General features: G+C 33.0%; 1 protein-coding gene across 1 annotated transcript in view; it reads left to right on the top strand.

The window, feature by feature from the left end:
* LOC149772523 (uncharacterized) overlaps positions 1-15,149 on the top strand; it is a 57,317-nt gene extending 42,168 nt beyond the window's left edge. The window contains exons 7-11 of the mRNA XM_089947678.1: positions 596-769; positions 4,673-4,874; positions 8,301-8,390; positions 10,491-10,583; positions 11,167-15,149. Of these exons, the coding sequence (XP_089803804.1) occupies positions 596-769; positions 4,673-4,874; positions 8,301-8,390; positions 10,491-10,583; positions 11,167-11,490 (883 nt within the window). The 3' untranslated portion in view covers positions 11,491-15,149. The remainder of the gene's footprint in view (positions 1-595; positions 770-4,672; positions 4,875-8,300; positions 8,391-10,490; positions 10,584-11,166) is intronic.
* Positions 15,150-18,762: the final 3,613 nt, after the last annotated feature.

The raw sequence follows: 18,762 nt of genomic DNA, 5'->3' as shown, positions 1-18,762 counted from the left end.
ACTGAGTTTCCTTTTTGAACAGAACTGTTCTATGCATTGTTGTAGTATTAGGAATGTATGGATAGGGTAACCTCAGCACATTTTCTTGACAATATTAGATGCATCTGTTTGTCTACGAGCAAGAACGCGTTTTCTTGCGGGATTATTTGTTTCGAAATGCAACAATATTGCTTTAGTGAATATTGTATCGTAGTCTCCACTTAGATTTATAGTCATTCAGGTTGCGAAGCGAATTACTCATGCCTTTAAACAAAGAGTATAGCAGGATCGTGTCATCAGCTAGTAGAACACATTGGATGCTTAAGGTACTAACTTGTATTACAGATTTTGTTGACTCCAATAAAGTTATTAGGTCATTATCATGACAAAGAATAGCCACACTAACAGCTTTCTTCCTTGACTTACCCCATTTCTTATTAAGTATGGTATCGATTGTTGGCCGCTGAGCAGAACGAGACCCTTATGGCAAAGGCTATTTCCACTTCAATCTACCATCGACCTCACTACCCGTTCAGTGGCATACAATAAATGACTATATATGAAATTTGCTTTGTTGTCATGACTCCGCTTATATTTAATGAATAACAAATTTCAGACTATCGCAAGTTACAAAAGAAGAAGAAGAACGGAAACAAGCACAGAAAGCAGAATCTTTCCCTGAAAAGAGTTACAAAAATTACGGCACCCAAGACAGATATACCAAAACAAGAGAAGAGTTGGAGACTGGTGTCAAAGAACTGACAAAAGAAAAGAATCAGTTATTAAACAGGTAACAAGAAACTAATACGTGAAGGAAACAGAACATTGTATGTATGTACGTATGTATGTATGTATGTATGTATGTATGTATGTAATGATATCTCTAATCAGGGTCACGAGATTTAGTTGTAAATCTCGCTTACCTAAAACATCTTTTTCTCGTTATCATCATCTCCAAAACATATTACTTGATAGGAATATTAATAACACATGTTTTATATAAGACATGATCGTGATCATGCATATTTGTAATTGGTTGTAAGCGTATATACACTTAATGCATGTTCGGATTACCCAACGTATCTGCATCATCGTGGAGCTGACAAGGACGTTAACAGCATTTTCATTTGAACAGCGAAGGATATGTTATATTCCTTAATTATATCATTGGTTTTGAATAGCTACCCAAATAGCTGACAGTACATACCTGTAATGACCAATAAATATAGCTTGTGCTTTGAAGTACTTATATAGAACCCAGGTCTGATATTCGTCTCTCAATGTATGTTTGGAGTCACGTGCCCTTATACTAAACTTTAAATGATTTTGTTTTCTTCAGCAGCATTACTTATTATAAACCGTATCCGGTTTTGTATGACATAACCACACATGGTTTGTCGTTTCCATTACAAGGTCAGCATCCACTGAAGGGAAGAATGATGTGTATCACTATTTAGAAATAATATCGAAGTCCATATACTTAAATAATCTACATAAATTTATTGAAATATGTATTTATGTTAATATGCCGAATAAGAAACAATGTATTCTTTCTTTATTTTTTTCTTCTAAAGTTAGCAATGTAAATACCTAATTCTTTCAGAATATAAACATTCCGCCACCATGTTGTGGTGTTCCGGTGCATGTAGCTGCCTAATACATTTATATGCAGAATATGTATGTCAGGGGAGATTACACACGACATGTCTAATAGTCCGCTGTTTTAAGAAGTAAACTACTTTTAGCAAATGAGTAAAGAGCTCCAACCAAAGTACACACAACAGACTGTGACCAATCGCTTGTCTTAATTGCTCGTTTACTACGCACATACAATCTACACCAAAAAGGACTTTTAAGCACCAGAGGTAGTTGGTTAGATATCATATTTGAACACGGCTGAGCAGATAAAACCAGTTATAATGTTAGAATGAAACTTTGCCATTAGCCACTTCTCTTCTCAGAAATTGTATTCGATAAGCGTAATCCATGGCAATAGGGTCTTTGTGCCTGTAAGGAATAATAACGTAATGTCCTAGACATGATTTCGTAGGCTAGACGATAGAGTTATAGTCGGCTTTAGCAAGACAAATGAACAGGGGCAATGTTATAGGGAAACACTAAGGAAAATATGAAAGTTCTAAGAGAGGTCGCACGTATCTCACATATAATATATCACATTGCTTCATACCTTTTAACATTGTTTATTCAGTTGGTTATATGATAACATTTAATGTTAAATGCAATGTTATAGGGAAACACTAAGGAAAATATGAAAGTTCTAAGAGAGGTCGCACGTATCTCACATATAATATATCACGTTGCTTCATACCTTCTAACATTGTTTATTCAGTTGGTTATATGATAACATTTAATGTTAAATGCAATGTTACTATTTGACGGAAATAAATAAATTTGTTAGTATTCTAAACAGGATCTAATTGTCAAGTTTAACTTCAATTTTAGAGTTGTATAGTTGTTAACTAATGCCTCTGCGAATGGTACTTGATGCTGAATCTAACAATCTATTAATGCAAAATTCCTGAAAAACGTCTGAACTGAGTTACTGGCTTCAGTTATTTCATATAGTTTGTTACTCCGTTAATCGTAATGCAAGCTGTATTGATAAAACATTAACTGACATGATCAAGGTATTCGCGTTATTACAACTGCCTACAAGTTGTCAAATGGTTTTCCTTTACGGGTTCCGCAGGCACCTATATATATATTACATTATAGTCATGTATTGTTTCAAAATTTTGGCTTCAACATCTTTTCTTAATTTGTAACAAGATTTTGTTTCTTATTGTAAAGGTTATTTTTATTTAATTACTGGCAACACAATGTTTGCAAAGTGTTATCAGACGACAGTAGCACGTGACCAATCAAGCATCTACGTAACCTGTAATGTTATACGATAGTTATGACCACACTTTAAAATGCGAGACACTTGGCCTTCTATGGGGAACTGAACACCTGTTGTCACCAGCATAAACACCTGGAAAGAACGGTATGTAATTAATAATGACCGTATAAATGATCGCTTTTCAGCCATCTTTTAGGCAGTTTGAATTTATGTTGGGTTTTTTCAAGGTAGTAACAGACCCCATTCGCAATGCCATTTTGTAAACAAAAGTATTGTATCAGCAAAAGGAGACCACTTAATGGAGAAGACAGTTGAAATAAACCGGTGATGAACGAGTTAAAGCAAATATATATACATGCATAGAACATATGGACGTGTATACGTACATACATACATACATACATACATATATTGCCATTGGGAAATTGAAGCTGCCACAAAAATGGTCACGCAGAGAATGGTTTCGAAAGATTTAAACGTTCTTACAATTTAAGCAGCATCATGCTGCTTATTTTTCTGTAAATTGGGTTCATTATCTAGCTAGAAGCTTCGACCAGTTTCTTTTTCTTGGCTAAAAACAATAGCAGGCTCATCAAGTATATGAAGAATATTGAGAACTAGACTCTTATAGTGATTGATTTATACTCACAACTGAAAGATCTGTGAACACGGATTTTATCAGTGATCTTCACTATTATCATCTAGTCACTTTGAAATCACCGATATGCGTAAAATTAGTTGGGACGCCTACTTTTGATATTGTGAACACTAGCTTTTATCCATTTGTTTGCTTGTTGGGCAGTATTTACGTATGCCTATCGGTCGCCTGTTAATTACCATATAAATCGCAAATCAAAAAGATCGTGTGTGGGTGTTGTATTTTTGGTTGATCGATTATGTTTTGAAAGACATCTTGGATGTCAATCATGTGTCACCTGTGCCTTGTTATTGTAGGCTAGGTTAGGGACCTGAACTTTGGCTAATCACCGATACCTACAAATGGTACGATTACAATATAACTGATAAATTAGAATATCAATATTTATTATTTATTTGTCAAAACGTGCTTAAATTAGTAAGATAGAAATACGTATTGTGTCACTGCAAACGGAACACTAACATTCCCCAACTAAATTTTTCCGACTTTCCCATTGTCAAATCTTTTAGAGACTTGAATTAATTTTCTGAGTTGTATGACAACGTGTGGATGGATGCATACGAGCATCTAGTCTTTTATAGACTTGAGCTTGGCGGAGCCTAATTTTCACTGGTCCCAATGGACAGGCAAAATGATTTGTAAACCCCTGCATGCATGCATGCATGCATACATACGTACGAACGTACGGACGTACGTACATACATACATACGTACATTCATACATACCTTCATACACGCAAACAAGTATATATATGCATAAATACATGTGTCATATGAAAAGAACTACATATAGAATTACACTGTTATGAGTTTTCCATTTCCTTTTCGTTGCTATCTCGAACTTAATGTTAAGCACATAACAATATAGACGTATTAACTTTTCGAAATATTACCATAATCAAGCAACTACTAAAAGATCAGTGCCATGCTCAGCCAAATGATTGCAGATTTGCATAATTGCAGGTATTGAGATATTTCGTTTTGTCAATACGGTAGCTGACACAGTATTACTATTGTATTTTTGTCACTTTTCTATTCTATTTTATGATCTTGTATTATCCTGAATTTGATTAATGTGATGTAATCTCTGTTGAAGAGGAAATAAAGTCAGTCAGTCAGTCAGTCATACATACATACATACATACGCTTAACGTTTAAAAATTTCGATGCAGGCTAAGCGAAATTGGAGCTATGAAGTTGACAGAAAACAATCCGAATGTCACGGATCTTAGTGACGCTAATAGGCCCGAAAAGTTAGTGGAACACTTTTCAGAGTTGTATGACAACGTGTGGACGGATGCATACGAGCATCTAACAAAGAAACAAGGCAAACCATTTGAACATTCAGTGAAACTGCTCTTTCTGGTTTTAAAGGTAAGAAAGGAATAGATCAAGGATAATTTTATTTCTTTTTACTACAATTATTTTGTGAGCTATGAAATAAGTCTGTTGTATTGATTGTCTCATGCCGTATTGGAGAGAACATGAATAAATCATAGAAACAAATGTTCCGGAAAATGCATACGACTACCAAAACAACAGTGCAAACTGGATCAGAATATTTACGTAAAGGACAATTACATATACGAAGCTTAGGTTAAAATTGAACATAAATTCCTAAGTTCAGTCTTAGGTTAACGAACGGTAACAATTTAACGTAGATGAGCCTAACTAGGTATACTCATAGACGTAAATATTATTCTGTTTTGTAGACTCTAGGGAACATCAAAAGACTCTACTTTTAATGTGTTTACACTTAAGTAGCCATCGTATCAACGGAGAAAAACTCATCGGCCTTAATAATGGTAGTGGTGATTGAGTTAAGATTAAGCTAACCAATAAGCACTGCCCTCTATGGGATATTTAAAAATGTTTAATAAAATGAAACATGTTGTATGTAAAATATTTGTTCACATACAAACCACTAAAACAAACTGATATAAACTCTTAAATGTTGTACAATGGTAACTCCATGATAAGATACATATTACAGTTTGATATAAGATCCTGGCAGGATCTGAAGCAGCTAAACCGGCCAGTGTATATATTATTATCTGGTTACTATGTTTCCTATTGACATTTAACAGGCAAAATATATCAAAATTAGTCGAAATTAACATTCACATTGCATGTTGTTTATTTTCGTATAGGAAAACTGCTGTTTCAATGTGAAATATCTTACCCTGACCTGATTATGATTTATTCAAACAAAGGTATAGATCAGAAGTAATCCCATTTTGATCGACAATTTGAAAATTCCACCACAGCTTGACTGGAGTTACGTCTAGAGAAAATTAGACCCCAAATACTTTGAAAGATACTAGGTCAGAAGAACATAAAACTGTGCACCAATTCTTTAGTTGAGCCAACCGCTTGCAGAGTAGATTAAAACACAGTCAATAAGAGTCAGTAAAACTTTGTAACTGGTATTGTTGTATTCCTACAACATTAACTCATTCATTTCAAATTCTTGTTTTGCTAAGGAAGCCTGCGCTTCAGAAAAATCACAATTCCCGGCAACATCATGCAACTCTAACCCTTCCTAGGTAGAATTTAAAACACAGTTCTCCTCTTCAGTTGACATTGTGGATGTTTGTTGGTTTGACTAAAAATGTCTTAAATCTGTGAAATTAACACAAAACCAGCAAGTTTAGTAAAATCAATAAATAATTTAGCTCTCTAAGTTACAAAGTCAAAATATTTACAGTATCATGAAATAAATCACAAATAATCCTAAATTTTCTATCAGAACTCTAATAGTTGATAATATTCCAAATTAAATTCATGTCTTTAATGTGATGATGTAATAATAGTTTTGATGTGTCCTAATTATATGATCCAAAATGTATAAAAATGAATGCACAATAATTCCACATTTGTGACTTAGTCCTAAATGTTAATGAACACTTTGGAATTCCAATGAATCATTTTTAGTAGACAATGCCTCACAAATTATATCAGCAAACAAGAGTAAACAACAGTATATACTGAAATTCGAATGAAGAGTCAATAACTTTTGTTGACAACACACTTATATAAAATCCTAAGACACAATAAAATGACATTGATATGGGTCAGATGTTCATTTTCAGAGTATTCTAAGTTTCTAATAAAACTATACTTTGAACTCATATATCAGTAAATAACCTATTTGATAACTTGCAAGCTAGAGAAAAGCAGGAGGACACAAAACGTAATCCTCATTCATGGACAAAGGTCCAGTACACAAAATACATTAAAGGTGCAAAACAATACGACACATTTATTTTCAAGCTGAACACTTTTTCAATGAATGTTGAGTTCCAAATATATTTACCTATTATATAATTCTTGATATTGATTTGTATAAATATTAATATTTCAAACTATATACTACGCTAAAATGTTTTGTTGCCATCCTGTCACATGACATTATACACATAAATCCCACGTGAAACCAGCTCCTCCTTCATGTATGTATGAAATCTTAAACTGCTCATTTGTGTGCACATGGTATTTTTTATTTCGTTGTTTCAGGGTATATTTTTTTTTCTAATTTACTTGTATCATTGTACCACGCAAGATCATCACCTTCAATTACTGACTTTATAGGTTATGTGATGCATTCACCTAGTGAATTATTCTTTTGTATACTATGTCTACATTTTGAAACTTTTCTTAATAGAGGAGCTTTTGTTTCTTTTTTATTGTGGGATAAAATTTGATCTGGGTTATATTGATATACTTAAGTCACGGATTAGTTTCTCATTTTGCATAGAATTTTGTGTATGCGAGCAAGAAAAAATTTTGTCTTTGAAGTACGAGGCTTATGCCTTTCCACCAATGTTATTGCTTGTTAGTGCAGTGATTACTTATTAACAGCATAAGAATAACCTATAATATCTGTTCTTCTCTGTATTGCCTCCTGTTAGCGATTGTGTGTCTGCCTGTTGTTGCTGTATTGTCTGTGTTCTTCAAAACTCATCGTAGTATTGATATAACGATAATAAGGGTTGACATGATAGAGTGCACTTATTGATTTTTAAGTGTTATCCTTATATTGTATTTGAAGCCTGTCCAAAACTAATGTCCACAGCCTGGCAACAAAAATTCTGTTCGTTCAGGTATACTAATGGGCTCACACAGCAATAAATGTTTTACCACTGCGCCAATGTATAGGGTATAAATTGATCACGTGATTGATCATTAAGCAGCAGCATGTTTTAGTAACGAGACATTAATGGCTTTACTGCTGGGTATGGAGTTTTAGTTTGTTATTCGCAAAGTTGAAGAGATACAAAATTTGTCAGAGCAAATAATATGTATACATCGTGCAAGAAATACCATTTTAAATTTCACAAACATGATAGATCTTTTTCATATCTTATGAGAGCCATTACCTAAGAGTCAGTTATATGACAATGTCAACAATTATTGTTCTTTTGTCTTGCTTCAAGTTTGTTTTTGGTTGGGTTATTTCTCGCAGTATGTTTATTGTTTTCTATGGGTTTGGGGTGGGGATGAGTTAGGGGGTGGGGTATTAATTTTTTCCGGGGGGAGTCCTTTATTCAATAGCTATGTGATTGTGCTACGAATGCATGCTGAAAAATAGTTCACTCTCGATCTATCTAGATTCAACTGGAATCATTAAGATACTTACTTGGAATCACGTTTCATACGTATTTATTATTCCCTATAATCTATGTTCATCGCTATCGTGAATTTGATAAGCATAATAATGCATGTAGTACGACAGCTGTGACGAAATTGTCTGAAGAGTTATACATATGCTATATTAGAATTATGTCATTTTTGTCACAGGACACTTATGGCATATGCCTGTCCTCAACGAAAGAAAAGGAGACAACTCTACGGAAAGCAATGCTCTGTTATGCGGGATTATCCGACGAGGTATGTGACTGCTCAAATAATTATAACATGTTCTCCATAAAAATGAAATATAAAACTTCAAGACCGTTCAATGATTAGTATACGTAGTTGTCATGTCTTACCCTGTGAAATGATGACCTCTTTACTACTTATGATGTAAACATTTCCTTTTTAACTAAATAAAGCCATACAACCCAATTTCCGACTGTATAATATGAACCTCGTAATATCCTCCATTTTGTATATTCAGTCTAAAAAGTGGAACTACTTTTTGTCACATCATATGTATACTCCTGAATTATAGCAAGTTAAGGGGGATAAGTAACCACCTCACCGAAAAAGGTATATTATTCAAATAATTATGTTCTTACTAGATATATGTTCAACAGCTAAGCACACCTACCCATCTCACAATCGTCTCATATTTGACACATACCCACCAGCAACATCCAAATCATCTGCATCTAGATCAAGCAAATATTATGCAAGACAGAGCTTTTAATGTGTAGAACTACTATCAAACACACAATCGAAAGAATTTAAATCGAGGAAAATGTCAGTCTATTGATAGCGATGCATATTAAATCCATTGTAAAACCATTAATGAGAATGATTAAATGCATGGTGGAGAATCAGAAATTGGACCACAACTCATTTACTGCAATCAAAGTTTGTAACGATTTAAAACATTCTTACCGTATTAGAACTGCTTGGAAGGTAATGTAAATTTTGGCTCTTTCTTGAAGTGCACGTAACAAAATCACATTCAGGGAAAAAGCGGATCAGAAATGTATTTTCTCTGTTTCATGAAAAGAGCTGATTGAGTACACTATCGAAATCAGAATACTCTATAAATATGCGTTTATTTTTTGTCATCAGAATGTTAAATTTTAATTGGATAACTAGCGGATATTTGTTTTAAATACTTTTGTTTTATCACTTGCGTTATATACAATACTTTATATAAGCTGCTTCAGTTTTGCTGATGTGTTGACGCAAAAGTACATTTAGCAGTGTATGTGACGATTAATGTTAATATATACAGTAATCAGTTCTTAACACTAGTTAAATTCTCGCCGACACTCTCGTTTCTTTGTTTTCGTGTTCTATGTTCTTTTAAACGGATTAGAAGAGAAGCAGTTCACATTTACATCGTTATGATATGGTTCAAATGTGAATCTGTCGAGAATGAGACGGTTTCCTGACAGGTATGTGCCTCAAAAATCTGTCTCCAAGTATCTTCCCCATGCGTCATTGAAGTTTATATTAAGGTATGACTCACACTTTGAATTTGATATGGATTCGATTTTTTTGTGCTTATCTGTGTGTGTGTGTCTGAAATGTTTGCATCTCAGTTAAATGCTCTGAATTCATTGCTCCTATCATATAATACATTGCATACAGACTGTACTTTAAGTGTAGTTGAATTGCTACATTTATAACAATCTCTCTCAGTTAAATACTTCTGTCTCACTGGTTCATTAAAGCATCAGGATTAAGGTTTTGCGCATAAAATTGCATTATATGCAAAGTGGGGGAAATACTCATCGTTTTATCATTTTCTTACCATGTTATAATTATTGTAAAGGGCCCTAAACAAATCGCCAAGTTAAAGCCACAGTACAAAGAATCGGGTAAATGTTTGATAATTTATACTTCTTTACAAATATTTTTGACTTAGAATGAATGTAGTTTAAAACAAGAAACCAATTAGGCATACAATATATTGAAGAATATTTCTACAGGAAGCTCAAAATCGTGGGGGGAAAAGTAAAAATGCATTTAGTACAAATAAATAAAAAGCAAAGTTTGGTAGTTGTTAAAATGTGTATTCACACGCACGTTTATTTAAAACTGCATCATGGTATGTGCAAAGGACGTGCATATAATGCATTTATTTCTTACAACGGTTAATATCTCAAATAAATCGTTTTTTTCATCTTGGAGTTTAGATCGGTAATACGAACAATACCTGCTACATGATATTTCAACATGGCCAAAACATTATTCTTCTTAAACCTTTTATTTGTATGTTAAAGTCTGTGGATATCAATTAGGACCTGCAAAGACAATTAGTCTCACACAGATATATTAAAACACGTTGTTTTTTCTATTTTATAGGATTCTAGTGAGTTCGAACTACAGGAAATCGAAAAGAAAATGAGTGAATATCGAACGAAGAAGTCACACTGTAATGTCACTCGTGTTGAAAAGGTAAACTCTGTGGTGCAGGTCTACGATCGATCATAAGAATACGATCAATGCTAACCAACAGAGTGTTGATTCACAAAATAAAAATAACACTCCTACTAACTCTACTCACTCTAGTTACAAGTTCATAGAGATTTTAAAATTCTTTTAGAAAAAATCAGAATGCTGAAATCTGTGCTGAACATGGTGATTCGCACCAGCTGAGCTCTATCAGATCAACTATTCCATCTCTAGCACTTGCTTATATATTCTTTCCAAGTAATGAGCGATCCATCCCAATTCCAGGTACCTGAATCCCTCTTATGCAACGTATGTTCCTTATAAATATATATAAATCTGATTAACTAGATTATATATATATATATATATATATATATATATATATATATATATATATATATATATATAATCTGTCCAGCACTTCAGAATTTTACTTTGTAAACTTGCGTCATGTAAATACATAGGCTAGAAGTGACAAGTTACTACCCTCAGATTTGCAATTTTGGTTTTTGCCGTCATGGATTTGAAACGCTACACCTTTTACCTAAAACTATCCATTATATCGAAATTTTGTCTTATCTTTCAGGACGTCAAGCAAAAGTTTATAAATCGACCTGACCAGTTTAAAACAGACATGTCTAGCACATTGACTGCTTATATTGACGGCTGTGTCCGAATCTGCTGGTTCATGTCAATCAAGAATCCACCAATACATTTAGATTTTGGTGATAAGGAAGAGAATGTTGCCACCAATGGTACAAGGCCATCAATTAGCCATTTTGACAATTCAAAGTTTGTATTCTACACAAAGTCGGGTGATAGTGTAGATTACATAGTATGGCCTGCAGTGTACTTATACAAAGGTGGTCCAATTTTGAGAAAGGGTGTAGCACAAGCGTCCCACGCTTAACGTCGTATGGTTATGAAAAAATAGATGTGATAAACAATTAAGAATGTTGCATCCAATCATTATTTTGTGGTGATTGTCTTCGGAAATCATATAATCGTTGTTAATATTTCAAATGTTACCTTTTCTCCACAAGAAGTCTTGTAGAAGTGATATTAAGAATGAACACTGCAAATAGCAGAAGGGCTTCACTGAACTAGAGATATTGCAAGGATGCATTTATACAGCTAACATACAGTTACTTTAAGGAGACACGGCGAGGAAACAATTCGTGATACCGCATTTTACATTTTAATTTTTCTAGAACTAAATCGGAGATACAACCATCTTGTAATGGGAAACAAAGAACACTTGACTATTCCATGTTTTCTTTCATTTGTAGTTTAAGTTAAACATTTGTCTTGTTAAAAAAACCAATATGTATTTTTCTTGACCTTGATTTAATGAAAACTCGGTATTTGCTAAATTCGTTATTATGATGACAAAATAGTATTAAGAGTAAATATTATTCTAAGGAAATTTTACAATCAATTTTGATATAAATGCATTAACGTCCAAATTTATACTTAACCACACAAATACATTTTGTACTCATCTATTTTGTTCTCGTTTTGTCGTCCTACATACTTGTCAAGTCGACAAATTTCAGTAATAGACTTTGAATTAATTTGTATATACTGCATTATGTTTTCATATTTTCTACTCACTTTTTCATTGACAGAGAGAATAGGCATTTATTTTTTAGTCATCCGGTGATTTATACATGATGACGTGTTCGTTCTTTCTGTCCTGTGTGCACAGGTGATGTTATTTCACTAGGTTTTACCTGTCTGATTTACGGACTTTAGTACGCGTTCGTAATCAGGCTGTTTCTTAAGTATAAGAAAACTTTATAATATAGAAGCTCCTTAAGGTCATAATCGTCATCATTCTAGAAACTTTTTTGACATATTAATAGCGGGAAGCCAGATGAGACTCGCTAAATAGTAAAATAAGAAATATTTCATAAAATCTAGAACGATACATCACAATATTCTAGATTTGCAATCTGCTATGAAATTGATGCAGGTCAAGAGACTTTGCTTACTTTTAGAGAAAACACAGTTATAACTTATATGCTCGGCACAATTAGCAACCAAATGTAGAGAGTTTTCTTACAATTAAAAATTGCCACATTGTTAGGTAACTATGTTGATACTATTTTATCCCAACTAATGAAACACTTTTTAAAAGCATCTAAAACATGGGACTTTTTAAGGGTTAGAAATATTCCGTCAGATCAGTAGATCTGAAAAGTATACAACACGTTTGCTCTTCCTCATTTTGCCTACGTTTGTAATGTATGTGGAGAAGATAATAATGCTTGCAGAAAATATCAACCAGAGTGAATATAAATTTGAAAGATATGTTACCATCTACATGTTTTCTTTTAATATTCCTTGAATGATGCCAATGAAGGGTTATAGACAAGTTCTTACTTTCTAAGTCTTCAAAAATCCAACGCCAGAGTATCTTAATTATTTTAAGTTTCTAAATAACATCATCATAAGCAGTATATTGTAGAGTGAAAACAATGATTGTTTTAGTCAGTCTTATGTGCATGCCAGAACGGTTTTATGGAATAGTTTGCAACATGATATTAAACAAGTGCCTAATGTTTCAGCTTTTTAAACATCATACCGCTATAAATAATTTATTGAGCAATCATGATTTTATGACCACAACATAATAATAAATGGCAGGAGTGATATATAAGTACGATAACATCAGGTTAACCTTGCATAATTTGTATTAATCTATATTTGGTTTATTTTAGGTATTGTACGTTAGCCTTATAGATATTTTACTAATTAAACGAATATTTATTGCCTATTTGTTCCAGCTGCAAGTCTATAATGTAAACGATGTGTTATCTAATTATTTGACACTGGATAAATACAGAAGTTATTAATATTATTATTAAGTTTATTATTGGTAGAGATTAGATAATAGTAATATGTTGAATCACGTAATTAATATCCCTAACTGGTGCACATTAATCCGCCTGGCTATGCACGCTGTGAAATACGTTCATTACATTTGTAGTTTCATTATCATCGGGTAATAAAGTAATAAAAATCATTACCTGTGTTGTATACTATTATAAATAGCAATAGTCGTTAATATTAGTTACGATATATATTCAGACCTAATTATAAGAGCTTTTATGTATTATAATTTTAGATATATTCGCGTCTCTGGTTGCATTTCGCGATTCATTGAGTTTTAACATATACGAGAGGCTTGATAGACACCTGATCTAGACTATTTTTTTATTAACGCTGACACCACAATTTATCTACTCTACGCAATTCTTCTAAATTCTTGGTTTATGAGAAGAAAAATAGAGAACTGCTACAATTAATAATACCTTAAAAATTGTAAAAACTCATTTTATCAAGTCTAAGCGTAGAGTCAATTTTTTCTTACTATTCTTACGTGTGTAGAAGGACACGAGCAACAGTACGTGTGTTGCTAATTATTTCCCTTAGCATACTTTTCATCTGGCTATCAGACAATAAGGTTTACATGTAAGTTTTACCTAGACATTTCTCTTCATGACTATGTAACAGAATCTGAACTAAAATTAAATTATTAGTTGTACTACTAAACGTTATGCGAACAATGAAATTGTTATAACTCTAGGGTTTTACACTAAGTAACAAGAAAGAGCGATAACCAACAAGTTTTGTATAAATGAAAGCATTATGTTATGTCCCAAAACACAAATTGAAATAAATAAATAAAGTTTATTGCATAGTGAATAAACGCCTAAAGTCCTGAATGTTCTCATAATTCCAAGTAATCCGAATAATTTCCAGATGTATTCTCAATAATGACTGTAGTGTCCTGATGTTCCAACAATACAGAATAATCACTGTGTTATAGTCCTTAAAAAAGCTTTAAATGCATTCACAGTGATTTCATTACATCTATCAATTCAAATGTCTTTTTATGAGTTCACGGAAATTAAAATGCAGTTGTTAATCTAAAGGTCTTTGAATGAAATCCCAATAATTCCTTACAGCTATTATATAATCAAATAGTCTTTAAATAAACGTTTGAGCACTATAATTTCACTCTTAAATCAATCAATCCTTCAATAACTCTAACAACATCACTAACACTATTAGTAATGAATGATTCAGCATAATAATTATTTTATAATCAAAGCCAGTACCCAATAAAGAGTGCATGCAACACGGAGGCTTTGAATGAATAATCTGGTATTTCGATATAATACACAAGGGCCACGTGGGTTATAATAGCTAATCGTTAAATATTTCAGTTGATTGTTTTAAAGAACCCACGATCTCCATTCCAGGAACTCTTGACCTTTTGGATCACATGATGTTTATTTGAACTATTAATTCTTCTCAATCTTGATACTTATGAATAAAACATCATCCGCACTATACATGACTGATCTTTAAAGTGCAAACTTCGATCGTATAAAATTAGCTTTTAAAATATTAGTAACAAACTAACCATTTCGAACCTTTCATTATGAAAATAATGAACATAAGATAGATATACATAGTATTGATTTCTTCTTAAACTTTGAAACATTTTTTGAACATTGTTTGATGTTTTCGTGTAGAAAATAAAGTCTTTAACATTTTTGTGCTTCTTGATAGATTTATTTACCTCCGGTTGCATTATGGCTTATGCGCCGTTCCTTGTCGTTTCACGATGCATTTTGTACAAAACATTTCACGTGTGCACAGTACATACCATAAAATCTAATTCATTTTTACTGATAACAGTAACTAGATTACATTATTTCTGAATGCAAAATAGTTTATCACCTGCGACTTCCAGCTCGGACAAACAAAACTGATCACTCCGGGTCAGATATTTGCAGGAGAATATTCCCAGCCATTTGAAATCTGACCGAACCCCATGTAGCAGCTTACTGTAGAACCACCACCTGTCACATCTGATAAAGGAGAAGCAATCTGGAACATTCACTAAAGATAGGAAATCTCTTAGCGAAAAGTAATATTTTAATGGACCTCTGCAGGTGTATTTTATATATTTTATCCCTACGAGAGCCAACAAAAGATGAAATAGGAGAAAAACATGGCAAAAGGGAGAAAGATGCAAAAAGAATAGAACTCGATGAAAACAACTTCCCGCCCCCTCATAATAAGAAAACAGACACTGACAGTAGAAATGGAAAATTATGACAAGAACAAAAATACACCAAGCTTAAAAAGTCAATACAACATGAGAAATAGATAAGGTAATTCATGCATAGAACGATATAAGAAGACAATAAACAAAAGGGAGAAATAAAACATATCCAAGGGAACAGCCCTGACCGCAAAAGGAAAGCGATCTTCCTCCCCTCATCTATCCAACAAATGTCTAAACCACAAATCCTGCTTCAAGAACGACTGCATAAAAAGAGACAACATTAAACAGCATATAATATACCAACAACAAAAACAAGGCAAGACCGAAACATAAACGACCAGAAGTCAAACTCAAGGAAAACAGATACAAAGCGATATATTAAAAACGAAACAGGAAAAAACGAATAAGTGATAAAATTAACATATCTAACAAAGAAATGACTGAACATAACCCACGAAAACTCAGATCAAAAGCATTTGGAACAATATGATAGGAAATTACGTGATAGTTCGGGAATCGGAAAAATTAATAACAACGAAGTTGCACGTATAGTAGACGAACTAAGTGCAATAGTTATAGTCAATCATAGAAATTATAACAGATATGAGACAATGACAATCCTATCCAAAACTGTTTGAAAACATTTTTGGAAAATATAGAAGCTAACCTAATATTTAAGGGAATCATACTTCATAAAAAGTCCTAAGCATGCGTTTTGATACCAAAACCATATGCAGCGGATGAACATGCAGAGACAAAATGCTTTTTGGGCAAACATTGAACCATTATTATAAACACTAGTAAACAAAACATTTTAGGGGCTCTAAACCGGACGTTAACAGACTACGACAAGACCAAAAACCTTCAAGAAAGAGGGAAAACGGCTAAATAAAATAATAGAGTTCATCATGGGAAACTATAAGAGTGACATATTCTAAAACTTAAATTCTAACAGAGGGAAATAAGCATGTAATGACAATAAAAATGCGGGGATGACAAGATTCGTGTTATATTAGCAAAATATTAGGAAAAAAATTAAAATAATGCAACATATTAGATCAAATGTTCTCAGACAATATCTCTGTGAAATTAATATATCCATAAAAGAGAGACCAGGGTGGGAAAGAGCAAAATGGAATATAAATTTACTCTAATGGAAAATGATCTACATCAACTGATGACTAAGTAGATATTATACAAATTAAAAATTAGCACCGATATAATGCAAGATTGGGAGAACAGAAACAAAACACGCAGCTTAACACATCAGTAAGATTGAAAAGAAAAGGAGCAAATGCTGGACATAGAATGTATAAGAAAAATAGAGAATGATCACATATTTATCCAATATTTCAAAGAGAATAAATCTCGACATAAGAAATGGCATACAATAATAACATTTTTAGTAAGGAAATGACTCAGCCCAATCGAAACAACAGTGCCATTCTAAGCAACAAACATTAACAGCTAGTTCTAGCATCTATCTAAACAGGTCAAACTCCTACTGTTCCATCAACCTGTATATTGGTCATCTCCAACAGATACAGCAAATTTAGACATCGGAAGACATGGAGAACTCTTTTCATTTCAAAAGCAACGAAACTCTCCCTCCCCCCCCCCCTTGTCTCTCTTTCTGATCAAATGAACGATTTGTATCTTATATGCACAAAACACTCTAGTTTATTTGGATTAATCCCACTTGAAGGTTGTTTGCCTAGTAATATTGTCTATCTATTGGGGGGAAGGGGGCAAAGAGAACAAGGCGCCTTGTCTAATAATACAACCCAGCAGACGACCTGGCCTAATATGGGAATTGAATCGGTACAATAATGTAGGAGTTCTGCAAAGGTATGACTCTGTAACTGTGAAATTTATAGAAATAGTTATGGACTCTGTAATCATATAGAAATGTCTTAAAGGAGACTTGGAAAAAGCTTTTCTTTTAATATGTAATTTTCTACAAATTCTAATCCGAATGTAAAAATCTTTCAATAAATGTATTGTGGCATCTGTTGTGACGTTACTTCGATGCCATAAATTACTGAGTTTTTCCCATTTCTGGTGAGTCGACAGATCATGTGGTCCCGTGACGTTATGCTAGCCAGACCTCGGAATAAAATGAGAAACATCACATCAAACAGTACCAGTTCGAACCACTTATGGATAACTGTGCCATAGTTGATGATGATGAGAGCTTTATGCAGTCTGAAACTTCAAGTACGACCAAGGAAACACTGACAGAATAGGAGGAAGATCGACAAACACTAATTGGTTTATAGACATCCTACAGTGGATGAAAGATAGTACGGTTACAGGTCCATTAAATATGTCAACAATAACCAATTGAACGGGTCAATAAATAAAATCTTTGTAGGCTTAACAAATATTGGTTAATACGTTTTCATTCGTCCTACCATTATTGCTTTTGTTTCAAGAAAATGGGCACTCTTAATTTTTGATTGAATGAATCTATATATATATATATATATATATATATATATATATATATATATATATATATATATATATATATACATGGCACATAAGCACAATCACAACTATTGTGCAAAGTTAGTAGAAATGTATTAATTATTCATCACGCCTGTACTTATACGAAAATTGCAAACAATTCATCCTCGAAATAAGAGACCATTTTTCAGAATAGTTTCCCAATATAACCCATGAATTATTTTCTAATTGTTGAAAGATGATGCATCACCTCAACACTACCATCAATAATGTCTACCCCTAATCCATTTACTAAAGACCAGGCCAATAACAAAATATAACAATATATACCTTCCTTGGCATCACTGCATATTAAGCAACACATTTACCTGTCAAGGAAAGACTTGTACATTTCGTTAACATCGGTCATTAATACTACTATCATCATTTGCAATGTATACGTATGCATTTACGTTCGTACACCCTCATGTTGTTAGTCCCCCACCGATATTTTAAATGAAAAGCATATATTCTTTGGTTGTTGACTTTATGCTGGTATACAGGTTAAGATCCAGAACAAAACTTGTAGCGAATGTCCTAGATTAATTATAGGATTTGTGTGTAATATATATATTATCTGTATTTTGT

Source organism: Sinohyriopsis cumingii, unplaced genomic scaffold (assembly GCF_028554795.1).
Source record: "Sinohyriopsis cumingii isolate HCF-2022 unplaced genomic scaffold, ASM2855479v2 utg001412l, whole genome shotgun sequence".
In the NCBI taxonomy this organism is placed as follows: Eukaryota; Metazoa; Mollusca; class Bivalvia; order Unionida; family Unionidae; genus Sinohyriopsis; species Sinohyriopsis cumingii.
The sequence above is the reverse complement of the archived record's forward strand: the minus strand, read 5'-3'. Positions and strand labels throughout refer to the sequence as shown.